General features: G+C 38.3%; 2 protein-coding genes across 7 annotated transcripts in view; one reads left to right on the top strand and one right to left on the bottom strand.

Moving 5' to 3' along the window:
• Positions 1–260: 260 nt before the first annotated feature.
• On the bottom strand, positions 261–11,443 carry COMMD6 (COMM domain containing 6). 6 transcript variants are annotated; one of them, XR_012627626.1, is made up of 8 exons: positions 8,429–8,519; positions 7,695–7,753; positions 7,041–7,106; positions 6,797–6,873; positions 5,338–5,506; positions 4,081–4,233; positions 2,438–2,993; positions 261–1,081 (listed from the first exon to the last, which is right to left on the bottom strand). XR_012627626.1 is itself a non-coding variant. In XM_074859499.1 (7 exons), exons 4-7 carry the CDS (start codon positions 6,868–6,870, stop codon positions 2,943–2,945), a joined length of 447 nt encoding a protein of 148 aa, XP_074715600.1. In that variant the 5' UTR covers positions 6,871–6,873; positions 7,041–7,106; positions 7,695–7,753; positions 11,304–11,443; the 3' UTR covers positions 261–2,942. The 6 variants fall into 6 exon arrangements, 5 of the variants coding, with proteins under 5 accessions (XP_074715600.1, XP_074715601.1, XP_074715599.1 ...); XM_074859499.1 differs by lacking the exon at positions 8,429–8,519 and adding an exon at positions 11,304–11,443 and having other exon boundaries at positions 261–2,993; XM_074859500.1 differs by lacking the exon at positions 8,429–8,519 and adding an exon at positions 11,239–11,274 and having other exon boundaries at positions 261–2,993.
• A 154-nt stretch (positions 11,444–11,597) lies between these two features.
• The window catches only part of UCHL3 (ubiquitin C-terminal hydrolase L3), a 44,832-nt gene continuing 29,820 nt past the window's right edge, over positions 11,598–26,609 (top strand). The window contains 4 exon segments of the mRNA XM_074859496.1: positions 11,598–11,779; positions 11,782–11,877; positions 12,109–12,120; positions 23,927–24,055. Of these exon segments, the coding sequence (XP_074715597.1) occupies positions 11,615–11,779; positions 11,782–11,877; positions 12,109–12,120; positions 23,927–24,055 (402 nt within the window). The 5' untranslated portion in view covers positions 11,598–11,614.

Here is a 26,609-nt window from a genome sequence, read left to right as displayed (position 1 = left end):
ACTAGTCTCATATGTCCTCTGTCTTTTCCTAGTTCAATACATTTTGTCTAGCTGTAATTGAAACAAATATTCCTTGCAGCCTGCAAGTCTCAGCTCCTTGGTACCCCATCACAGAGAGAGATGGCATATGTCTGAACTTCATCCTAATTTAATAAGCAAAGAAGTTTTGTCAGTCTAGGCCTGAACTTTACCCATTATAGTATTTATGAGACAGACATTCATGCAGTAGGCCTAAAACAAAATACAGACCATTTTTATCGTATGTTTTTACCTATATGTTTATTGACTGTGGACTTACAAAAATATTCGTGTTATACAATTCTTATCAACAAGTAGAATTAGGAACACGCAAGGACTCCTGATTCTCTTTGAAAGATCTGGTTTCTGCACATATAGACAAACAATTCAACAGCTTGTTTGAACATGTTAATATTGCTACCCTGCACACTGTTAAGTTTTCAGTTGGTTTTGTTGGTTGTTTTTTTTTTTTTCTCCAATAAAGTACTTAATTCTTCCATTACTCAGTATAGGAATTACTGCTGATAGCAATCAGGACAAATCTCAGAAGTCTGAGTACATAGCCAACTTTTAATCACATCTCCTAGATGTCCATAAACACCTCTGAAAATTCTCAAACAGTAAAGTGGTATAGCATACGTGTCCAGGCATCTTCCAGCCAGGGACGTTTCAAAAATATTCATTAATATTTCTAGAATGTATGACTCAACAAAGTGTAAGTTAGACTTTTTAAAGGCTGCTTTCTCCTCTTGTTGATGGACTCAGCAAAAATGGTAACTGAAAGTTTCCTCATTACCTTCAGCACCTACTAAATTGTTTCTAGAAGTTAAGACATGATTAATTAAATCTTCTTTTCCACCTAGTTCTAATGAAGGCACAAATATTTCCAGCTATATGAAGAACTTAAGTGCATTAGAAGAAATGGGAAGTATTTGTAAGGCTCCAGCTTTACTAAAAAAGTATTCCTCTTCTGGAACTCTTGCACTGATGTAAACCAATTAATTCACTAGGCCAAAGCATGACAATGTTTTCCAGTACACTTGGCAGCCTTACACTCCAACTTCTGCAAATTAAAAAAAAAAAAAAAAAAAAAAAAAAAAATCATCAGCTGCTCACATCACTTTTCCACAGACACAGAGGATTTTTTGCACTATGTTCAGCCCTGAGCCCTTGCACACAGACAAGGGAAAAGGCAAACAGGAAGTCTGTTCCTGAGACCATTTTGTGACATTCCATTGAGGCCCCAGAAAAGAGCAATCTGCTCTCCCCAGTCACAAAGCAAACACCTCAGGCTTCAGCAGCACAAAGGAAGTATCATCCAGATCAACGGCCACAGCACAAAACTTTTACTATCTTTTGTTAAAGCCAACACTGTTTCACTTATTTGGGCTTCTAAGCAACTCCAAGTACTGTTTTTATGCACCATGCATAATGTCCAAAGAGCGGGGGTGTATCTATTAGAAGGATTGCAGTATGCAGCATGCACAATGTGCTGCAGTTATTTTCATGACACAAAAAGGCAGGGATAACCAGTATCAATGACTTTCAGACAGCTTCTAAAAAACTTAATAACAGAAAAAAAAATGTAAGTGGGTTAGAAAGGTAAGTGTTCTCACTTGAGGATCTGTCCCAGCAAAACTGGTTCTTGGTCTCTTACCATTCTGAAGTTGCAGCATAAACTTCAGTCTGCTTATCAGTAGGAATTGTCTCTCTTTAGTTTTATTAGCTCTACTATACCACCACATCTTGAAATGCAACAGTATTGTCACACTACATTTGCAGTTTGTGTTTTGTTTATGGAAAACTCAAGGGGGAAAAAAAAAAAAAGAGCATGCAAACACACTGGATTTATCACTATCCCTTTGGAAATGACCCCATTCTTCAGAATCAAAGTAAAAATTTTGCTGGTTAGGACATTCTCTGAGAGCGAGTGTGCACAACAAAGTCCAGTGGACTCCTGCCACACAATACAAGCAGCAAAGAAATCTTGCTGACTTCTAGTGTGGTCCTTTCTCTGATGTGCTTGGCTAACACTCCAGCCTGAATTTTCAAGTTTCGTCTTGAATTTTCTAGTTCAGAGCTTGAAGTGAGGCAACTACATCAATATTTTAATTTAATTAGAAAGCAGACTGCTGATCAAAACATCAAGCAGAGTGTCACAGATTAGAGTTGGATTAAATGTAAAGGCAAAAATATATTAAAATGCTTTTGAATTAAATTCACCTTTCTGCTTTTATTTAAAATCAGCCTCTGGGCTTCATTTCAAAGAATAAATTTGGGTCTCCAGAAAAGCTTAATGCATTAACTCAGTTTTTATAAGACTAGGTGGTAGGAAATAAGTATTTGCAATAAACAAGCTGTTAGGACAAGTACATTCTCCAGTTACTAAAAGAAGACTGGAAGCCAGGTCTGCAAATACCTGCAACTAACTACTTGTCATTGCTATTCTTCAAGAATAACTGTATGCTTGTTATGTGTAACTTCATATACTCCTTATATTAATATAGTTGAGTCCAAGTGCATCTCAGTTTTACAGACAAAAGCGTTAACACGGGATTTCCAGTTCTCTCCGTATCTTCTCAGTCAACATTTTCAGGTGCCTTTCTGCACTCCATAGTTAAATGTGTAGTTTCTTACTCTTGGATATTAGGAAGTCTACAGTGATGCTTCTCCGTACACATCCTGATCTTCTGTCTACCAGGATGAATAAAGCTGAACATATTTTCACAAACACTGCAGAGTTAGCTTCAAGTATTCAAAAGCGAAGAAATCTTCATAGCAATGCAAGGATGATGCTGACAAATACCTGTCAAAAAGACAAGGATACATACCTTGCCAAACAACGGCACTTTATTCCCTGTGCAGAACAGAAAGTTTACTTATCTATTTCTGTCCGAAATTCAGTGTAAATAAAAGAATTCTCTTCAAACTGTTTCAAGAACAGCTGCCATTTCCTTGAACTGTCTGAAGAAGTTCTAAAAAGCAAGAGTCAAGATAAATTTCAGTTGCTTGAAGCAAAGCTCAAACTGTAGTTCAAACTAGCATGTTAGACAAAAAAACAAAACAAAACAAACAAACAAACAAAAAAAATCACAATTCATGTTTCTCACACTCCCTCTTTCCTCCAGTTACAATATGCGGCTTAAACTGAAAGTTTCTGCTTTTCTTTTTGTGGGCTGGTTGGCATTTGGGCACATTCACTATTAAATCTACATGCATCATGCCTTATTTACACGGGTTTGACTATTAATAGGAGAACGTGTTATGAAAGAAAAATACAAAGTAGCTCTCACACCACAACCAAAAAAACCCCACCAAAAGACCTTCTCACACAAATGTTTCTATTCCCATCTGAAATAATCCAGGCTTCTCAAGCATAGCATTCATTTCTTGTAGTAGTTGAAGAGCACATTATTAAAAAGGTTTCAACCAGAATGAATACATTTTACAACACCTAAGGATTCAGAATATCCTTCTTGAATTCTTGCCAATCCAATTCCAAGGATTTATTTGTAAAGCTTGTACAATACTTTAAGCGATGTATTTGCCCTTTAAACAGGAATGACAACAGAAGTGCCACATCTATGCAGAAGTAAACAAAGTTACATAAGTTCATAGATGAAGACATAGCAGGTAAGAGCCAGTGGTGACAAAGCAGACTGATCTCCATTCCTAATCATTAGCAAATGTTAGGCTTAACCCAAGTTTTAGACTTTGAGGCTGGGGAACAGTTCCATAGATTTAGAATATTCCATCCATTTTTAATAAGGCAGAGTGACAGCTGACAAGAAAGATCCAAAAGTCTTTACGTCTTCAGTTATTAGCTTATTTCTAAGAGAACAGATTAATTACTGCTAAATTAACATTTTTGATAGTGATGTAGAACTAAATGCTATGAAATAAGTATTTCGCTTCAGTGCTTTAAATAATTCATGCTTCATCTCTGAATGACTATTCATAAATAAGCAACATGAACGTATGCATCAAGGTATACAGCTGCTCCTTCACAACAATGTCACTGTTGTTTTTAAGAGACTGAATCAAGTAACACTGATTACAGACCTTGAACTGTGGGATCGTCATTTCGAAAGACTTGTCTGTTATTTGTCCTGAAGGGTCTGCCACTTTTAGCGTCACTGTAACATAAGGATACTTCAGAGACCTGCAGGTGTCAGAGCTCATCGCAACTCCCAGTTTCCATTTAATATCTACAAACTATGAAGAAGAAAATAATTGGAAACAGTGTTAAAGAAAGAGATCTAGCCTACCATTGCTATTCTGTTGAATGGATGATTTACAGACAATAAAGGACATCTAGAGCTCACATCCAAATGGGAAACAAACATACACATTCAGATATTATTGTCAATACAAAAATCAACTGTCCTTCCTTTCAATAGTGAAAAAATAAACAATTCAGTAAGTTACTTCACTTAATCTGTTTTCCTTTTTCAAGTACTCTCAACAGTCAAGTACAGTCTATTTAGAGTTCTATTAAGAGGAGCTTGAGCCACAGAGTTCACCTGGTATTTGTGCTTTTGTAGTTTTTTTAGAAGTTTCTAAATCAAGTGGAAACACGAGGAAAACCTCAGACAGTGGCACAAAAATTTTGTAATAGCAATAATGGAAAAAATTAAGGCATTTTGTAACTGTATGTTAGATAAAGTACATCATAAATACATCAGGTAGGTAAGTTACCGTTTTTAGCCTTTTATGATAGGCAGAACTGTTGAATAAAGAAATAGCCTTCAGAAGCTTACTATCAAGCTTCAGACAAAGATTTTTTTTTTCCTAATTCCATAATCTTTTAAACTATTGTTAAAAAAAAATAATCTTGAAATGCAAATACACTCTATGTTATTTTTCAAAAAGGAAAAAAGGAATGCTGGAAATCGACAGAAAGTAAGTTTAAACTTTTTTAAAAGATCAGGGAGACAATAAAACAATCAAGTGCTGGTGTTATCAACTCTAAAGTAAATTCAAATTACATTTAAAACAGATTTACATAAACTGCTAATACAATTGTCTGCCACACTGACTGCCACTCACCTTCCCTAATAGTACTAGGAAGCACTAATTTTAAAAGGCATGAAATGTGATTTTATCATTCAAACAATAATATTAGAAAACCATTCAGCATTTAGACAACCTTTACTGTATGCGATTCTTTATCTGGGTAGACATTTGGCAACATATATATAGGAAAGCTTTCGGCAGTCAAGATACCACCGTGTGCTTGACAACACAACACACACAAAGAAGCACTGACATTTCTGAAAAGTTAATAGTTAGCTCAGCTGCACTCTCTCATTTAGTTACCTGCCCCACTGTGGCCATATTTCTTGCATCTTCTGACACACTAATGGATTTGCCCTTCTCATTCCATACATGACGAATAACTTGAACTGCATGTTTTGGCAGCGTGCTGACTGCATTGCCCAAGGTGGTGACGAGTTCTTCCGTAGAGAGATTGTTTCTGGCTGCTGTGCTGTAGGTGTATCCAAAGAACACTGCATCAATTTCATTCTCCAAGAATTTAATAAAATTCCTCACTTCACCCCAAATAGGCAATTCTTTATTTCTGCTTTATGTGTCTATGTACTTCACAATAATTAGGCAGCCTGTGGGATTTTTTTTTCCAAAATATTTTACTAATCTTTTGGATCCACATACAAAAAACAACATAACTTGACTTTTAATGGGGCTTAATATGCAGACCAAACTTTGCTAGGCTTGCACAAGATGCAATGTTAAGACAAAAATAGTCACAACCTCCAAGTGCTGTTGCAACTGAAAAAAGGCATAATTCAGTGAAAAGATGTGTGCATAGAGCAGTTAAACAATATTATTACTTCAGAAACAAGACAATTTAATTAAATTTTTAGGAGAGGTAATTTAAATATCACCAAAAGGCAAGTAAAGACCTCTAGGTAATAGTATAATTGGTACTAACAGGAGTCGAATGATGCAATAAACACGCAACTGAAAAGGCAGCAAGTCTAGAGGAAAATTGCCACTCGATTTCCTCTACAGAAACAGGTTAAAAAAAAAAATCCCACCCTAGGTTTGTTCATGTAGGTCCTCTCAAAGAGACAGTAATAAAAAAAAAAGAGTTGGTCCTCCAAGTAGCATGGTCTAATATAATTTAAGGCTTTATATTTTATAGAGGAAAAAGTAGTATGTTAAATTTCTCCTGGTACATTTTCTTCAGTCATATTCATGTTACATAAAATGTTTAGATACTAGTTATAAATGAACAAGCAAGATCGTGAAAATTTTATCTTTCTGAAAATAGAAAAAATTACAGCAAAACAACAGCTGAAAATACTACCTAAAAACTCTACCTTTATCACAGCAGAGTTCAGCATTATAAAACTGTGCGCCCTTCAAACAGGCACAAATGCTGGTTTCTAATCTCTAAGAAACAAGATGATTTCAGAACACACTTCTTCCAGGCAAAGGCAAAGGCTTTAGAACTAAGCTTATTTTCCTTTTATTTTGCCAGTAGTTCCAAAAGCTTCCAGACAGCACCTTAGAAAATTTTCCTTTTTTAGTTTTTTTTACAACAAAAAGTAAGACTGTACAAAGGAACCACGTTTTTTTAGTAACATTAACTAAGCTCAGAAGTTCCTTTTTGTGTACTGAGAGTTATAAACTTTTGCCCTTTTCTTAAATCAGCTCCTTTTATACCAACATTTGATGTCACTTTTTAATACTGCTATTAATTTGGGGTGGAGCGAAAAAAGACATGAGGCAAAGTAAATTATTTTGTGCTTACCTAAATAAAAAGGAAACAATGTTAGCTATTTTCGCCAGGTCACCAACATTAATCTCAATCCCAGATGTTTGCATTCTCTAGAAACAAAATATTCAAACAATTACAAATAATAAATTATGCATTAATAAAAACCTCTTCGTGTATATACACATGCACACACACAAAAAAAATGACTTGGGGAATCTATCCTTTACAGCATATACAGATAATATACTTGCTTGTAAGTGCTAGTACCCAAACTTACCTGACACAGTTCAGCTGTATTTACACCTGGGATCTTATGGTTCAGATGTTGAATAATTTGTTCACACTGTAAAGAAAGTAAGTTTGAAAACAATGCATATTTTAATATACAAGACAAAGCTAGTTTGAATACTTGGGAGATTACAAAACAAAAAATAAAACTGCAAATTAATGCAAAAATATACAACAGGAGGATGCTTTAAATGCAGAGTGAAGACTAAAGTCATTGAAATGACTGATTTTAAAATCATATCAAATCCAAGAAAAAGAAATAAACTCACTTAAGACTTTTAGTTACTACTTCACTACCTATTCCTACTTAACACACGATTTTCTTACTAATTGAACAGTCATGTTCAAGTGCACACTACAGTACATAAGCTGAACGTTTTCTAAACAAGCTAGCTTATTATCTCATTTAGATGAAAGGCAAAAATACATTTTTAAAAATCTTCTGTGATAAAACCAGAAATTTAAAGCAATCCCATTGCTCTTAGCAGGACTGGTCCATTTCATAAGTCATGTAAATCTAAGCTACTGTGTACATAAGATTCCCTCTGCAACAGACAAAAACCAGAAGAACTTAAACAAAAAGATTTCCTAGAATCAAAGAGTGCCAGAAGTCCTTCCACATCCCATTTATTGCCCTACTTACCAGTTCTGCAAAAAAGTCTTGAGGTATTAAATTAATCTTATCTGCTGCACCACCAACATCTGAAAAACACAAGCAGCAGTGATCACATGCAAATTCTTAAAGTGTTATAGTAATAAATCTAATCGCTTTCTGACGAATTCCTAGGTAATCATGCATGCATTTACCTTAAAAACAAAGCTTTCTTTTAGGGAGTTTGTCCTGAATTACGTTAACATAACCTACTCAGCATCCCAAGTAAAGTCTAATAGGAGCGATTCCATAAGCCTTCAGAGTCCCAGAGACTGTGTCTACGCAACTGCATAGTTTGACAGCCCTGAGTAACTCCCTCGACCCTGTGGAACAGCATCCGCACCGAGTCCCGGGAAGCCGGGCGTGCCGAGCTGCCCGCTGGCACCAGAGGCACAGGACCGCTGCTCTCCCTAGACTACGCTGCTACACCCAAGCCTCCTCCCGGCGGCCAAGGCCCCAAGCGACCCGCATCAGGCCGGGAAGACTCCCACTGGCCCACCACAACCCTTCGCCAGCACCCACCGGGAACAGCTTGCCCGGGCCCTGGGTGAGGTGGCTCCGCGGGATGGCCCCTCGGCTAAGCCCTGAGGAGCAGAGAGCACCTGCAACCCCCGGCCGGCCGCGCTCCCCTGCACACCCCACCCTGCGGGCCGTGGCGGGGGGAGCCCAGCTACTCCTCAGCTCCCCTCCACCCCGACACCGGGATCCCCTCCCTGTCCCCTCACCCAACGCCTCCAACGCCCGCGCGAGCACCACCGCAGAACCGGCGGCCATGGCGCCACGCTCCCGCCGAGGCCCGGCTTCCGCCACACAGCGCCCGCCACCCTGATTGGCTGCGGGCGATACCGGAGCGAGGCAGCGCCAGCGGCCCCGTTCTGATTGGCTGCCGGGCAGGGAGCATGCGCTCTTCTCCCCAGGGGAGGGCAGAGCCTGCGCGTGCCGGCCTGCACTTTCCGCTCGGGCGCTGGATGGGTGTGAGGCCCGTAGGGTGCGGGAGGGGCGGGTTTTTTTTGGTCCTTCTGGAAGTAAATCGCTTCTTAAATAGTTACAAGTGAAACTAGGACTGCGTTTTAAGAGACTGTCGGGTCTGCAGCCGTCGAGTGGAAAAGGTTACCTCTGGACGGTGGCTCAGGGCCTCGTAGGCCAGGGCCTACCCGTGCTTTGCCTCAGGCTGGCAGTACGCTCCTGGCTGCAGGCCCCTGTGCTAGTGCTCACGCTAGCGATGGCCTAGGAAATGGCGCTAGCGTGAGAATGAACTGGGAAGGCTTTTGGAAATGTTGGTTTCAAGTCACACCTGGTTTGTGCAACAAGTTGTTTACTGAGTTTAGTTTGTTGCTAACAGGCATCAGGGTTTTCTTGGTGCTCTTTCTTAAAGTCTTAGGTACATAAATCATGCACTGTTCTGTGTGCCTGCAGCACATAAAGTATATTGAACTTAGTGCAGATACATAGAGTGACCATACTTTGTACAGGTGGATTGTGGAATCAGCCAGTACACCTGCAAATAAACTGTGCAGTTCATGGATGATTTATGTAGATAAACTGTGTCTTCAATTTTATGGTAAAATAGCCATTTTTTGTAAAACTACAGCTAGAACCATGTTCAATAAGATTGTCATACAGAATTTAACTGAATTAAGTTTGGAGTGTGGCTGGAGCCCTAAAACAACAACTGATCCTTCACCAGTTTCACCATTTTAAAATAGCAAATATTCCTAGATTTCTGTAGTAATCAGTTTTACATTTACTTTTAGCTTTTTATATATTGTAATGTTACAATATCAGATCTATTGTAAGACTGTGACAGTAGTAAAACATAACTTGTCATGCACTAGTGCTGGCTAGTTTAAAATTACATGTTTTCAATAAATGTTAATGAAAGAATTTAGAGTATATTTCAGGAAAAGGGTAATTACTATGGAACATGGTGTGTGTTTATGAGCTTTATACATTTATGGCTTGTCTGATCTTGGCCTCTCCCTTTCAAAGTATCTAATTAAGTGTGCAAATGTTTTTGAGTAGTATGTGTTTTTATGACCTCATGATTATCAAAACACACTGGTAAGATCTGTCTCCCATAGCAAGGTGGTGGCTTAACAATCTCTTTGTTCTTAACTTGGGTAACTCTATTACACTGCTATCTAGAAAACTTTACATATTATTTTATATTACAATTTCATCAGGTCTCTTAGTAGTGCCTTTAGCGCTATGACTAATATTCGTTATGTTACATTTCATTCTCCAAGATGTAGAGATAGATGTGAAGTTGAATATCTTGGCGGTTTGGTAATTACAGGCCCATTTGCTGAAATTTGGAGTTATTTTGGGGTTATTTTCATCAACATGTAAACATGCATTTAGTTCTTTGAATTTGAAACAGAATGTGAAGTATGTAATGATTTCAGCTTGTCTGCCCATCCTCAGAATTAAACTGTGTATCTTTAGAAAATTGTGCCTCCCCTAAGTGTGCTGTACAAAGCTTTTTGGGGCAGAGGAAGGTAGATGGGGACTGTGCTGGTGGACTGACAGTACAGGCCCATCTTTTAGCTGGGTGAGGACTGAGAACTTAGGAGGAGACACTTGGTCTAGAAACTAGAAGACAAATCTCATGAGCTACAAGTAGACTGGATCGCTGAAGAGATAGGCTACAGTGTTGTTGATAGGTCAATACAGAAGCTTCAGGCACAGGCATGTAACATCACCGTAGTCTTGCTAAGTGATTACAGTGGGTAGAATAACATAAAAACATCATTAGGTAATTTACTCCATTTCACAGACTTGACATTTACAGAATGGGGCGTGATTTGCAGCAACACTCTCTAAAGAAGTACTCTGAGTTCTTCAGAAAGCTTCAGGCAGATGGGAGAAATCTGCTAATGAGGTTTCTCCAGTGCCTGGGCCCTCAACTGTAGGGTACTCCCAGCACTTGGCCTTTCCGGCTCCCTGGGACTGTGGTACTGCCATCTCTACTGAACCTAGAAACACCATTTGCTCATATTATACTCCTCCTTTCTCTCCTGGGACTCTGATTTGCCTATAAACTGGCACAGTTTCTATCTTTCCTGCAGCCTCTCTGCTCACCCTAGACGAAGATGCACGCTCAACAACCTGCTTCCCTCTGCCCCGGGTCTCTCTGGCCACGTGCTGGGCAGGCCTGGAGGTCCAGCTCAGGGCCTCCTACAAAACCCTCGTCCCAGTGTCCCCATCTGAAAATGCAGGGCCGCACGAGAGCGCTGCAAGGGGCTGCATAGCTCAGCTGGTGTCTGTAGGGAGCGGTGGGCAGCAGTTGAGGAGGGTGGAGGTCAAAAAATGTTGCTTCCATTTTTAGTTTTTCTGAATTAACTTGAAAGAAGGCATAACACTACATCTGCTATGTATATATATAAAATGTATACACACTGTGTATGATATGTATACATTACAGTGTGCTTGATGGTAGCCAAGAAATGGTATGTTTATGCTCCTGAGATGGGACAGCATAAGGGGATTTGAAGCTTTAGAAGAGAAATGCGATTTTTAATTGGGTTTAACACACCTCACATTAATTTTCAGCAGATCATACGTGGACCTCGCCACCCCTGTCCTTGATGCCACACTTACAGAACTCTTCTCAGGCGACGTGGAGGCAGCTCACTGCCACTGAATCCCTTTGTCCCGTCTCACTGCGTGACCCGTCCCGTTCCCATGGGTGTACTTTCCCGCGGGCCGGGGCCGTGGGGGCCTCCCCAGCCGCTCCTGCGCACCGCTCCAGTCCCGACGGTTGGGAGCAAGCGCGGGGCGGAGCGGCCGAGGCACCACCTGTCTGTCTGGGAGAGTCCATTGCCGGGGAGGGAGCCAAGAGGGTGGGGAGGGGGAAACCTTCGGGCCATCGTTGCCCGGCAGCGTCCAGGGGGAAGGCGTTCGTCGCCGTGATGTCGCCTCCGCCCGCCGCTCCGCAGGAGTGGAAAAGTGTGCGTGGAGGCTCTGAGGGTTCGTTTCTTTTCCGCCCCACTCCCCCTCTCCCCCTTTCTCGCGCGTCTCGGTGGTGCGGTCCCGGGTCAGGGCTGAGGCGAGGCGGTGTGAGGCGCTGTCAGAGCCGTGCTGCCAGGCTGAGCCCAGTGCCGGTACCAGGAGCCGCCGCGCCGCCACCGCCATGGAGCCCCATCGCTGGTTGCCCCTGGAGGCCAACCCCGACGTGAGTGCCCGGCGCGGGGGTGGTGGGGGAGCTACCATGTGCGCGAGTGGGCTGCCTGCCTGCCTGCTGTCGGGAGGGAGGGAGGATGGCGGAGGGGAGCGGGCTCGGGGCCGCTTTGGGCTCAGCATCGCGGGCTGAGGGTTGGCTCGTGGGGGCAGGGAACGGGGGAGGTCTTAGCCCGCGGATCTAACTGGGTTTTTAACTCCCTTATCTCTTCTGCTTTCTTTTCAGGTCACGAATCAGGTAAGCAGCTCTTATTTGAGATAACCTTTAGCCTCTCTGCAGCTTTAGGCCCATCTTCTTTCATTTTTATGTGGTAAAGGCTCCTGCTTCTCCAACGAGAGTAACCTCTTCCCTCCCCCACGGGTGCCTGTGCTCAGTCTTCTAATACTGGACCGTACTGGAAGCTCCTCTGAAACCTCCCAGCACGTAGTGGCATGTGAAGATACTGTATGAAGGAAAGGACAGTAAAAGAAAAGAGAATAGTGGTCTGGCTATTGATGTAATTTCTCATGTGTTTCAAGATGGGTTTTAATTCATTAATTAATGATTAAAACGTATTTATATATAACATGTGCCAGTTCTGGACCTGTACATGATGGATTTGTGCACTTGTATGGATCTGCTTACATCATCATTGTGTTGCAGCCTCTTTCTTCTTTGGCTGACCATAAGAAATAATGTCATTTTACCATATTTGCACTTTGCTGCTTACTCATGACAACATCTGCATGATTTGTTGTTGCTGTTTTTGTTAGTGTAGTAGAATCCACGCTAGAGAAAGGAAGCTTGTTCTGGTCCACAAAACGATGTAAGCTCTAGATAAACTCTAGCTGGAAGGAGATCACACATGCTCCAACCCTGCATCTGTTCTGAGTATCTTTTAACAAGCATTAGAGGTCAGATGTTGATCCCAGCAGGCCTGTTGATAATGTTATCGTTTCCTAGGACATGTAATTTTGCAATTCTTATAGTATTGCTGCTGTGGAGCAATTTGAGAAAGTTTTTAATTCTAGTCCTGAGTTAAAATTAACAACCTTTCCAGGGTTGGAATGTTATGTTTTAGATTTTTTAGATTTAAAAATTTTGAAATTCTGAGACTAAATTCCAGTTCGAAAGAAAATAAATGTGAATAAATGACTATCAGAATTTCAAATTCTCTAACTTCTCACTTTACAGATGTGGAGATGAACTCATCATGGTACAAATAAAGTCCTGTCAGCTGTAAAGTAGAGATTGAGGGGGAAAAACTAGTGACTTTTTAAAATCTGAATTATCACATTTATGTTGGATGGAGAAAATCCTTGATTTTGGACACACGTAGAGTTGTTCGTTTAACATTGTTCTGTCTCTCTTGCCCATTGGCTTTGCATTGATGATGGATGATATATGTCTACATATATCAATTGTGGATGATCATGGATTATTAACTTTTACTCCACAAGGATTTTCTTTTTAATATTTCTGCACAGAAAAGGCCAGTTTAGACCAGTTAGTCTTCCTCCTTCAGTATTATTTTGCCAGTCTTAACTGAGCAGTGGTGGTTGTTATTATCTAGACTGAGAGGTGTATATTTGAAAAAAAAAAAAAAAGGCAAGAAAATGGTCTTGAATACACCTTGCATTATTAGTCACTGTTCTTTTGATCTCATCAGTATGGTGGTAAACTCTATAACAACAGGGCTATTAGTCACAAGTTATTCATATCCTGCTTACAACAGGATCCCATATTGCAGCAATAATAGTAATTTGAGATTCAAATGAAATTGCAAACGCATTTTTAAAAAATCCTGCTGAGGTAATTGCAAGGACAGACTTTTTTTGTGGTACTGCGTGCTGTATTCTGTAAAATATTCCAGAATTCTTCAGGATTGAAAAAAAAACCAACAATGGTGTGCCCCTAAGAGCTGTAATATATGTGTCTAGTAGTAGTTTAATGAATGTATCTCTTTACACAGATATCTGGACATGTGTTTCTTGGTTGGTTTGGGTTTTTTCGCTATTTGGTGGGGTTTTTTAAATTGTATTTTTTTTCTTATGGTAGCGGACTCTTAAAACCAAAACAAATCCAGTCACCTGTAAGATGCGTGGATTCTTAAGTATTAGATCGTAGTCAGAACTGTCATTACGATTTTACAAATGCTTAGCCTATTTTGGTTATTGTACCAATCAGTTTATTCCCTTTTTTAATAGTAACTTGAAAGGTAATGTGCTAAATGCAAGTTCATTTGCTTTTAATATGTTCTTACCATACTGTGTGCTCTGTAGTTTTGCAATGTGAATTTGAGACTCTTTCAATCTTTGTGGTAGAAATTCAGACTGTAATGGAGAAGAACTGATATTTCTCAGTTAAAGGTTATGTGAAATCTTTCCAAAATAGCTTGAAAGTTTTTTTCTGTCTGAAAGCATTTATGTTATAATACAAGTCTAGGAATTTCTAAATCCTTAGGGTATATAGGCCCTCTCTTTGTGTATGCATGTAAGAATTATTTAAAGGTTCAGAAACTAGCTGGTGAGGATAAACAGGAATATTCTTTCGTAGCTCTAAGAATTTCCAGTGACAGTGACTCATTCGGAATACCGCAGCCACGTATCTGTAGTGGTGTTTTTAAGAGAGAAGTCCGTGTAGTTAAATGTACCATACAGTGCTAGTTTAATTGTCACAATACTTTTTTTCCCTTCCACTTCTAGAGTCTGATAGAATGAATTGTTGTCCACCTCTAATACAGAAAGAGTTGACAATTCAGCATTTACAAAGCTCCACTTTGTGTACAGTGATGACAGGGGATGGTTTCTTCTCCTTGACCTTCAGCTGGGGGGCCTGATATGACCAGTGCTACCCTTCTTCCTGAATCTCTTACCAGAGTTTCCCCACTAATGGGAGAGAGAAAGCAAGAAAATGGGGTTTATCTGCCCACTGTTTACCAGATAATGTTTGGCTGTGTATCTTGTTCTGAATTTCTTCTACCAACAAAAAAAAAAAAGTCAGACTGCATACAAATTGTTGGAGTGAAAAGATCAGACACAAGCTGATTGTTCATCATGATGCCTCTTCTGTCTGGCTTGCAACCCACAATTGATTCCCTGGCAAGCGTAGATAAACAAAAAGGTAGAATTGGTGGATATCTTTCGTGATCTCCCACCTTTCTTCATTCTCTCTTTCCTTTCATCATCTCACACGTTATAAGAAATATCCTTACTTCCTAGATAAGGTACCATGTCAACTCATGCCTCTGTTATATCCAGATAAGGATAGAGTAATTGGCTGCATCTGATTATGAAGCTCAAGCACTGGTTTTGGGTAGTTCAGAGTTAAACTATTGAGAGAGTTGGCTGTGACTTGGATTTCTCTTGCCACATAAGGTTTACTTGCCAGTTCTTAGTCACCTTCCAGTGTTATTTTGAGGCCTTTGATCCTACTTCTTTTTTTTTTTTTTTTTTTTTTAAAAAAGCCATTAAGGTACTGAGAGTTAGCTACATAAATTAATTTCGGTCCGTGGACGCTCTTGACAGTTGTGACTTTAAAGTTGCAGGGACAATAACGATCACAAAACATAGATCAAATGGCAGAAACTGGATACAGTCAGTCTTCACGCAGTTATGGAACACATTTCTTAAGGGTGTGAGGCAAATACAGAAATTGATTAATTATCTTGAGGAAACAAACTTTATGCTTCCTAAAAGGTCTTTCCATTTTCGAACTCTGCAACACTATCACATAAGCTTTCCCAAAAGAAAACCCTACTGATCGAAGTCATTGAAAAGGTAGTGCATGCAATTCCTGAAGTACATTGGGTGGTAGAACTTGTAGATGAGCTACTGTGTTGGAGTGAAAGGATGTTGGATGTGAAGAAACAGAGATGTCCTTCCGAAAAAGTGTTGCTAATCTTTTTGTTTGTTTGTTTTTAGTTGGGGTGTGGGGGAGTGGAATTTAACTCTTCTGTTGTAAGCAGAGTAGAAACGGTGGAGATAGTGTGCATGCTTGGAAAACAGCCTGTTATTATGAGTGTAGCCTCAGAAAGTGGAAGACCAGGACTCAGTTTGTGTCTTACTGTAAAGAGAGTACCCCAGAAAGCTTCCACAGAGCCAACAAAGGGGAAGTGTTGAGGCTGTGGCACAGCATAACAAAGAATAAGCACAAGGACAAAAATGAAGGGATTGTAGACATCCACTGTGAGATGACTTGTTGAATGGCCGCTTCTAATTTAAAATATCTTAAACTACATGGACCTCTTATTGAGTTTAAATGGGTAGATATGTTGCAAAGGGAAAATTGTAATTTGTTTTGGTGTTTAGAGCATTATTTATTTGAATAGATGAAAGACTGACTTAGATCTGCCTTCGTACATTCCTCAGTAATTGAAAGCTAGGAAAACCATGCGTTTAATTTCTCTATTTGTGCTTCCACTTGTGGCCTTTTTTTATGCTCTTTTTTGCTCAGTTTCTTATTTCTCTTTCAATGACATAAACTAAAAATTATGACAAAGAAACCCTTATGTTTCAAATACTGTTTAAAGTGAATGGGGTGCTACAGAGTGGAAAGCAAGTGATAGTGGTTCATGTGATAGATTATGTTGTTGCATTGAAGATGCTGTTCCTGTTTCCACATTTTCCTCGGCTTAAAGAACCAGGAGAATCGGTAGAATCCAGTTGTTTTAGTGCACTGTAAAAAATAATATGTATAATAGCTTATTTGGAAAAGTGGATTGATCTGGCTTATGCCCATAATGAATAACTGTTTAGATCATAGAAAAAGGTTTATAAGTGTTTTTAACAGCGTAACACGGTGTCCTGTTTTGAACCAGTGGCTCAGTAGCTGCACCTCAGGACTCTGTTCGGAGCATTCTAAAGCTCTTGCTCCGTGGCGCGGTTTCGGCGGAAGCCTGGGTGAGCTGGTTAGCCCAGCTGCCTGGGCGCTTTGCATTGCTGCCTGTGTGATGTCCTGGTTCAATATATATGTCAGTGCCTGGACATACCAAGTATTAAGTTTCAAAACTGCTTGATGGCTATTTTAAAAATATATACCTCTCATTGTGAAGATCAGGAGCACTAACTCTGAGTCAGTGCTGCTCTTTTAGATACCCTGAAGAAAATAACAGAGTTGGAAGGACAAGAATTTTGTGGGTGTAAGATTTCTCACATATTTGATGAAGTTGAAAGAGTTCTCTTTTTTCCTCCTTCACTGCAAATTTTGAAATAAATAATTTTTTAAAAATTGTGATGATAAATGGGCTGTATTCCTTGAACTGTATTAAGAGGTTCTGAAATACAGCGCTTGAGGATATTAAAGAATTGATAATAAATCTTGAATTCCCCAAGTAAGTTTATTGTAATGGAGCGTCCCTTGTTTGGGCAAGACCATATTGTGGCTGCTCTTAAGTAAGGAGTAGTTAGTAAAGAAGAGTAATGCAGCTCATGTAAGTTACAGCCATGTATTTGCTTCTGGTGTGGCTTTTGACCTGCTGTGTAGAACTAAAGTTTCTAGAACTGCTGCCATTTTGTCATATCAGACATTTTGATTAATGGTCCGAAAGACACCTTCTCTAAAACGTATTGAAAAATGATCCCTTTGTTTTAATTCCATAAATGTCATAATGAAAGAATTAAGAAATATATCCTTAAAATGCCCAAACAATAAAATATTGTTTGGGTGGTTCCCTTATTTCTATTAAGGAATTTCACTTCTGAAGCAAGCAATTTTTTGTCTCTATGCCTCTAGAAATAATGTATAAAGAATTGAAAGCAAAATATTGTGCATTTATATTTTTAATACAGATTAGTTTAATAAGAATTGGATACTTAAAGGGCTGAATGCAACCATCTATTTGTGGATTTATATAAACTGTAATGTAAGTGTTTTTCTGTTGTTTTTTTCCTTGGTGACAATTCTGTCAGACATTTTATACAGTGTCTTACTACTTTCTAGGGAAAAAACTAGCCTCAATTTAAGAAAGTGCCAAAAAAACTTATGCATTAATGAAAAAGTTACAAAATACTGATTATCTCAATTGGTCTAATTAGATCTAGTCCTCCCAGTTTCCTAAAGCCATAGGCATGTTGGTTTTTTTTTTTTTCAGAATAAAGTCTTAACTGTGGTTTTGTTGGGATGCAGTGATGCTTTAATACACCGAGCAGAAGTACAATAAAATGTCGACTCTGTTGGTGTCTTGGTTTGCATTTGCATTTAGAAGAGGATTACAACAGTTGGTTCTTCCCACAAAAGCTCTTAGACTTTTGCATCTGAGTGTCTGGAAATGTTTGTGCATTTCACCAGTTTTATGTTTTCAGGGTTCCAACTTGTATACAAATACCACAGTAAAATGTGGAAAACTCAGTCTTGAATATAATGCCTTAGTATTTAGAATGTGGTGGCATTCTTGAAATATTTGTAAATGCTGCCCAACGTTAATTGCACCTAAATTTCAAAGTCTGTTTTGTTTCAGTGTTTGTCCTCACTGTTGTTTTTACATGCAAGTAACAAAGTGGAACAGAGCATCGCTACTTCAGACAATATTTAAATTGTACATTAGCCACTTCAGAAATTATCTGCTAAAATAAATTGCACCCTTACTTTTTTTTACACCACTTACCCTTTCCACATCTCCATCAGCCCCATAAATCAAATCTTCCTACCGGCTGTGTAACTGTGTTGGCAGAAGTACTGTTTTAAACTGCTGAATTCAAGTCGCCTGGGTGAAGATATTGCTTGGTTGCCTTTGTCCACTGGGTTTCCATTCTACTTTTGAGACTCTTTAAAAATAAATAAAGCATGAGGTATTTTTTTCTTTAATTAAATAAATTTCATGAACCTTAAAGGTATCTAGTGTGCCTCAGAGCAGAATTGTGTATTAAAGATAACTGCTCTGTGCTTCTTTCAATGCCCGATAGTTAGTAGGTTAAAGTGGTGGTAACGACAATGAAAACAGCCTAGGTTATACCACATACCACGTAGGTAGCATGCCTAAATGGCTTATTGTAATGATTTTGCTATTAACTAAGATTTAGACACATATTTACAATTTGTGGTGATTTAGAATAGAATCACGTAGGCTGGAAGGAACCTCTAGATTTCTGTAGTCCAACCCTGTTCTGTTCAAAACAGGTTGCTCAGGAACTTGTCAAGTTCTGAATTCCTCAAAGGGTGGAGACTCCACATCCTTCTGTGCAGCCTGTGCTAGTGGTTGACCATGATCATTATTTTTAAAATTTATTTTCAAATGCTTTCCTTAACAAGTTCAAATTTAATGTGTTCTAGCCTATGTCCATTGCTTCTCACTGTTCTCCTGTGCACTGCTGAGATGAGTCTATCTCCATCTTCTCTCTTAGCTAGTTGAAAACAGTAATTACCAGGTGAGAAGGAGGGGCCTTCTGCAATACTGGGGAGAAAAGGAGAAATGCAGGAGAAGTGCAGATAAGGTGTGTGTGTATGCGTGTGTGTAATGTCATTTCAGAAGTGACTTTCTGTCTAATGGTTAGCTGGGCCAGTGAAAAACCAAGAAGGTACTTTAATACAACAAGAAAAGAGATAACTGAAAATATGACAACAATCAGTAAAAACAAAGCTCTGAAAAAGTTAATAAAGTAGAAATGGACATGTGTGGTGTTTCTGTTGTTCTTCTTCCTGAGCCCCTGTAAGACTTCTGTAATGTAGCCAAATATATATTTTTTTTCTTTTCTAAGGTAAATGCTTGAAGACATACAAATTAAGAATAGTCAGCAATGTGATAAGCAGTGACTGAAAAAGAGTATCTAATACTCTCCTGTGCAGATCTAGGGAAATATAAAGCTGTTTTATGTTAACCTGAGTATGTAGTGTCAATAAGCTAAGAGAAAGTAAACAGCTGAAAGTGAGTGAGACTTCAGATACAGTGAAGTACCTTAACTTCTTTGTCTAGTAGGTATCTGTAGAATAAAATTGCTTGGGTAATCACAGAATAATTTGAATGCAAAGCAGCAGAGGTCCCTCCCTATGAATGATGCTGTCTAAAAAGCATACAGAACTGCCTGCTGTCCTAAAGCAGGGGAAGGGGTTGCTTCATCTCCTGTTGTGTAAATTTTTTTTTTTTTTTTTTTTTGTACCAGCATCTTTGTCTGGCCTAGGAAAGTGCTAGAAAAAGACTGAGGGAGAAAAAAAGAGGTTTAATTTAGTTATTACTAATGTAGTCAGATAACTTGCCAAAATTGAAGCTGTTGCTTGTGACATCTCTTTCCTGACCTTCCTGTGTCACACCTAATACGGATTTTTGTTCCTCTAAAGAATTTTCCCTGGTTTCTAACAAGTTGTATTTATTCCTACAAAACTTCTTCTCCCTGACGTTATTAAATACAGTGTTGCTTGTATCCATGCAGAATACAGTTGCAAAAGATTATTTATCTGGCTGCATCATTGATTGAACTCCTCTTTTTCTTTGCATGTCTCCACATAAAAATAAGCTCCATATATTTGTTTTAAGGGTTCTTCCCATTCATCTGTTGCCAATCTGTCACACTCTTTCACACAGGTGCTTATGCTGCAAGATTTTATCATCTACTTACTAAATGTTCAGAAGGATATCTCTATAATTTTTTTTCCAGGCTTGAATGAAACCCTCTTGATACACAGAGATACCTCCTTTGCCTGTTTTTGTGTCTGTCTTTAGTATTATTTTTTTAAAAAATGATTATACAATAAAGTTTTTAGGCTGCTTGTGTGTTATGATCACTGCCTGGCATACTAAGCCTATGCTCTTGCTGTTCTCTCTAGTGCTGACCATCACTTCTAGTCATCACTCTCATTGTATGCTGAAATTTATTATTTCTTAGATTGTAAAGTTTCTAGGCACTATGGTAACATGAGTAATGAAAGGTACCCTGTATCTGTGGAGTTTTAGTTATGTTGAATATTTCACTCCAGAGTTTTAGTAGCTATTCTTGGTTTAGGGAGCATTTTGTAGATTTGGGGTTTGTGGTGGTTGTTGGGTTGTTTTTTTTTTTTTTATCCCAGTGGTGTAGAACAGGACAGAAGAACCTGAATCGCTTATTTGTCCAGTAGCTTAATTCTAGCATTGCCTCTTCTGGTTGTGGGGTCTTTTTCTAGGTGAGTGTTGTTTTTATTTTGTTGGGGTTTTGTACCCTTATTTCATATAATCTTGCAAAATAATAAATGGCATTTTTTCAATTACATTGCTTTTTCCTACAGTTCTGAATAACAGCAGGAAAAATGATGGAAAGATTAGTCATTGGCTTAATAAGAAAAGTACTAAAAGTACAAGTAATATTTTAATGAACCCATACACATACTCCTTTCTGCTTTGGAATTTTTTTTGTTATTCACAAAGTGGTAATTATCTTCACAACCTAGAGAGTTAGAACAGGAGTTTAAAATATACTGTCTTCTGTTTCATCAGGTAGTAAAGACTTAACACTTTCCCTTTTCCCCATTTTCATTAAAAGAGTAATTTGGCCTTCTTCCCAATCTTGGCAAGACTTAAAGGTGGTACAGAACCAAAAGAGCTTGGTCTATTTACATGAGCAATCTTTTGAGTGAATTTTCTTATTGTACTTCACAACTACCTTGTTTTTTAAACTAGTCAAAAAGGGTAGGTTCTTCAAAGCTTTAATTATGACTTGTGCCCAGTCCCACAAACCTCTACATAAGGGAACAAAATTTCATTGAGAGCTTGATAAAGACCCTTTATTTTCCCTCTCATGCCCCTTTTCCTCTTTGAATTTATGGTCAATCCATCTTTTTCATTATTAGTAGGTAGTGTAAGAAAAAGAGAAAAACGGGGAAGTGTTTACATGGCCTTATGAAAAGAAAATCTCCATATTTTGCAATGCAGCCAGACTCAAATACTGAACTAGCTCTGTGAACTGTACTGTAGATACACAGAAAGCCATTTTCATTTTTCCAAGATACTCTTTAAACTTTTTCAAACTTAAATCACATTTACTTGCCCTTGGTTTTGATGTCATGTCTTGCAGCATAAAATGTAAAGAGAATAATGCATTTAAAATGGTGAAGTGTGGGGTTGTTTTGGTTTTTCCCCCTCAAAACACTGGCTGCAAAACTGCAGCTTCATTCTCTTAATAAACTTAGGGGTATGTGTATTCTCTATTGTTTTGCCCCCTTGTAGAAGATATTCCTAAGTGTTAGTGGTAAAAATCTTCCTTACTCTTTATAAATACTTGTTGTCCATACATTCAGCCTTTGCAGAAATTGTGTCCTTTGTATCTCTAAATATTGAGAGTCAGCCTCTTGGTTATGTCTCCTGAAAGACAACCACCTTGCCTCTTGCCCAATAAAAGTTGAAACTGGTATTTGAAGGGATCTCCTGTTAGACAAAGACACTTGTATTTCATTATATGTTCTCATGTTCTGTTTTAATAAAATATTCATTTTGTGTATTTCTTACAGTTACATCTATGTAGGTATGAATCTACTCAAACATGCTGTAACTGTTACTGAATTCTTGTGCATATGTGTAAACCTGCTTGCTAGGTGGATTATGGAAAGAAGAGAGAGTCATTATGCCTTTCAGTCTTATCATCTTACGTGATTCTTCAGTATCTTTACTGCAAATGTATCGATAAATAGATTTCCTCAAATAGCGTTGGGCAGGAAGTATGATGAAGCTTTTGAAGTAATCTTTCCCCTCTAAGAAAGATAATGGGCAAATTAGTTTAGTCTTCTACAGTATCACTTTTGGGAACAGCATTGGGAACTGCAGAGTTGCGTTTTGTTGAGAGTTAGCTGAAGAAATGTGTTAGGAGTTCATTGTTTTTCCATTAGAGAGGGTAGAGGAGTATTAATTGCTGCATGTTTTTTTAGGCATTAAAATTTGCAGCTGTTTATCAGCAGACTTTCCTTATTTTAAACCTGAGAGCCCCAGGTGACTAGATAAGATTTTACTATAGAACATGTTTTTTCCAGCAGTTGTGAAATGTTAACTTTTTGGAAAATACACAGGATTCCCACATCTTTAACTTTTTTCTCCAAAATGTATTTATTTTATCAGTAGAAGTAGTGTTTCAAAACAGGATTTGTGTATGCCACTGTGTACAATTAGATTTTTCTTACAATTATGGTCTGTGTGTGTGTATAGTAACGATAGTTTCTGAATTCAGTTAGGGTCTTCTAGAGTCTGATAACACAAATAGTTCAAATTGGTTTATATCATATATAGTTACTAATTCTCCAGCTATTGTTGTGGCACATAACTCACCTGAGTAGAAGAATATCTGATTAAAAAGTGAGCACCCAATTGTAGGCTAAGGTTGTCAAAGCTTAGTAGGTACTACAGACTCTCTTTCCTTCTTAAGTGGCTTAATGTGAGGTAAAAGATCCAAAATCACTTTTTGTATTGTGACATAAGCTGTAGTATAGGAAAGATGATAAGAAAGCCTTTGGCTTAGATGCTGTTCAGAAGATCTAAAGAAGCAACTGAGAATTACTTGAAGATTCATGATTATTGTCTGACACTTATCTTTGTCTACTTCAAAATATATTACTCCATCATAGTTTGAAAGGTTTTCTCATGTAAAAGAACACCTTAGAAGATACGCCTACTAAAATACGTATCTTGTGTCTCTTTTCTCAAAAGGCCATCGAAGATGACAGTTTTTTGAGTTGCTGAAACCCAGTAGCTCCAGTATGAGCACTGGTGTCAGGTATTCTGAAGTACTCATGGCATCAATATCATAAGTTTATTCATGTGTGCTCTGACCCATAATTTCTAGTTAAGTGAATATTCAGTACTTTTCTATTTTGTGATAAAACACTTTCAAAATGGCTGAAATGCTGTAATGCTTTAGAAAATAGTGCTGGGATTGTTTTCACATTCATTTCATAAATCTATTTAAATAAAAAAAAATGGGGATTTTGTGTGTCTTTGTTAGCCCTATGATTTATTCAGCCTTACTTGTTAAAACTTGAATCTCATTTGTTCTCCTTAAATTTTGGAAAGTACAGGTTATTGCAATGTGTTTCACGTAAGTACTCTGTTATGCTGCTAAAAAGATAGGTGTATGAGTGTACTCATTTAATATTATTCTCTTTTTTTCTTTTCCAGTTTCTCAAACAGTTAGGTATACATCCTGACTGGCAATTTGTAGATGTTTATGGTATGGAACCAGAACTGCTTAGCATGGTGCCAAGACCTGTCTGTGCAGTGCTACTTCTCTTTCCAATAACAGAAAAGGTAAATGTTTGTTTAATAATCAGCTAATCACTTTTGTTGTAAATGAAATGGGAACGAACAGTTTGGATCTTGTACTTTGGTGTCATAATAGAATCAAGATGAGTCTCAAACCTTATTCAGGAGACTTCTTAATTAAAAACAGCAACAAAATGTTTCCTTCAGAACCTTCTTTTGATAACCTTACATGTGTATTTCCAATTTCTTTTCAAATTGGAGTGGGAAAAGCCAATGTGGAAGCACAGAGAAATGCACCTAACATTTTTCTATTACAGACAATTTAAGGTGGGTTGTTTTTTTTTTTTTTTTTTTGTAAGTATGCACTGTGAAATGGCTTGGTTCTGCTACTTTTAGCAGAAAGCTACATTAGCATAAGGAAAGTAAGAGGTAGGTTGGACTATGTCAAATGCAACTACTTTTTGAGTTTTCATACCAAACTTCAATCCACTTTCAGTTCAGTCATCAGTACCAATATGGCTTTTGCTTGTTGGACAGATGGGGCATATCTCAAAGATCAAAGAGAATCCCCCCACTTCTTCCTCTATGTTAGACTTTGAAATACTTGGTTTGGTTAAATCTTCAAGTCTGCATATTTTGTGTCGTCATATGCTTTTACATAGAGAAGACATCTATCTTACATATCTCCTTCAAGTGTTATGTAGGTTGAAATGCATGATTCATATTGATCTTTCAATTTATAAAAATCTTATGTGACTGTTATGAGGTCAGCTAAAAAGTTTGAAGTGAATGTGCCCAGACTTCTTCCTTTTAATGCCTCTCAAAAAGAACATATGGTTTCTTAAGGAGAAAGCAGTTAGCTGTTAAAGCTTAACTTCTGTAACAAAACGTGTTTAAATAGAGAGGAGAGTGACTTGGTCAGTCCTCTTACTCATTAGGTCCTGTAAACTTTTTCATTCCCAGTTTCTCCAAAACAGCTATGTAGGCAGTCTTTTAATCAGGCTTGATTTGGGCCACCTCGATAGTTTTGAATTTAAGCAAACCCTTAACTGTCCTCACCTGTCTTGAGGAAATTTCCTTTCTGTCACCTTTGAGACGTTGTTTGTATGCTGTGGTTTCTGTCTGGCTGCTTGAGCTACAGGTCTGAGCACTCCTTCTGTGACTGTCACTTTTCTTTTGCCTCCCTGCCTGTGCAAACTTCCTTTCTTGGATCATGCTACAGGAGCATCATCCCATGGGAAAGAACAACCTTCTTGTTCCAGAAGGTGTATCTGATTTCATCCTGAAGAAGCATATGACAAATCGAACCAGAGAAACAGCATGCGCTCTGTTGCATCGATCAATCAAATTTGACGACCAGCCAAATATTTGAGATTTTCTCCAGCATGATAATCCTTCAGAAACATCAGGGACACAAGTGTTGCTATCAACTGTTTAGCCTGAGTGTGTGAAGGCTGAATCTTTCATGGGAAGTCCCAGTGTTCTGAAGCTTTTGTTGTTCAGTGTGGAATCCACAAGGTTCTTGAGCATTATTTCGTATTTCTGGAGTATTTTTCCTCTCCTTGGTCTCCTTTTCAATATGGCCTGTTATATTCTGCTTTTATTTAATTTATTATTTATTTATTTTCTTGGTTGTGTCTACGTTTATGAAAGTGTGCCTCTTAATTAATTTTGCTGCCTTTGTAAACACTTTTCTATCATATCTTTGTTCTGTCCAGAAGTTCCTTTCTTTCATATTTCCTATATATCTATGTGCTTGAACTTGCTTTTAGGGCGAGATACTCTTGTTAGCATACACATAATCTTAGGGTTATTGTTCAGTTTAAAGGTCAATTACTTGCTTAGCCTGCATTGTAGGCTCTTCACTCTAGGCAGAGTGAACAGTGTGAGCATTGAGCATTTTGGGCATTGTTCAGTGAATACACATCATGGGATAGCTTGGGTTAGGAGAGACCTCTTGAGGTGATCTGGTCTAACCCTTGCTCAAAATCATATTTTCAGTATTCTCAACATTTATATATTTATTTTTGCCATGGAGTTTATTTTGATTGGCAGGGAGTGAATGGCAGCTATGTTGTTTACCTTCTCTAATCTGAACTTTTGTCCTATTATGCTCTATTAATTTTTTTTCTCAATTAAATCAATTTTTGTTAACATGTAGATAAGTGGTGTCAAATTAAAATGCTTTCTACATGCTCTTGATGTTACTTAGACCATTCAGAGCATTCAGACGAGCTGCAAGCGTGGAATCATGATGCTGGAAAAATTTCTTGTTTGTTTGTCATTGATGGTACATAGAGTCTGAGAAAGTTCTCATGGGTTTTCAGGAAGGGTTGAAAACATTCTGCATTCAAACTTTACTTTTGTCATACTTGTATAAAAAGCCCATCTACTTCAATATTTTTTTTATCTGCAAAAGTACCTAGTAAAAGAGGCAAGGGAGGAAGAAGGAAGAGTGTTGGGTGGAATACTTGCAGTTTTCTCTCGTTCTTTTTCCGTTTGAGATGAAAATCTAGTTTAAAAAACCCCAACCAAACAAAAAAACAAAAAACCCAACCCCTCCAAAGAAGCAATAAACCACAACCCACAAAAAAAACCC

The sequence above is a fragment of the Strix uralensis genome, chromosome 2 (genome assembly GCF_047716275.1).
Source record: "Strix uralensis isolate ZFMK-TIS-50842 chromosome 2, bStrUra1, whole genome shotgun sequence".
In the NCBI taxonomy this organism is placed as follows: Eukaryota; Metazoa; Chordata; class Aves; order Strigiformes; family Strigidae; genus Strix; species Strix uralensis.
This window is presented reverse-complemented; position numbering and strand designations above follow the sequence as displayed.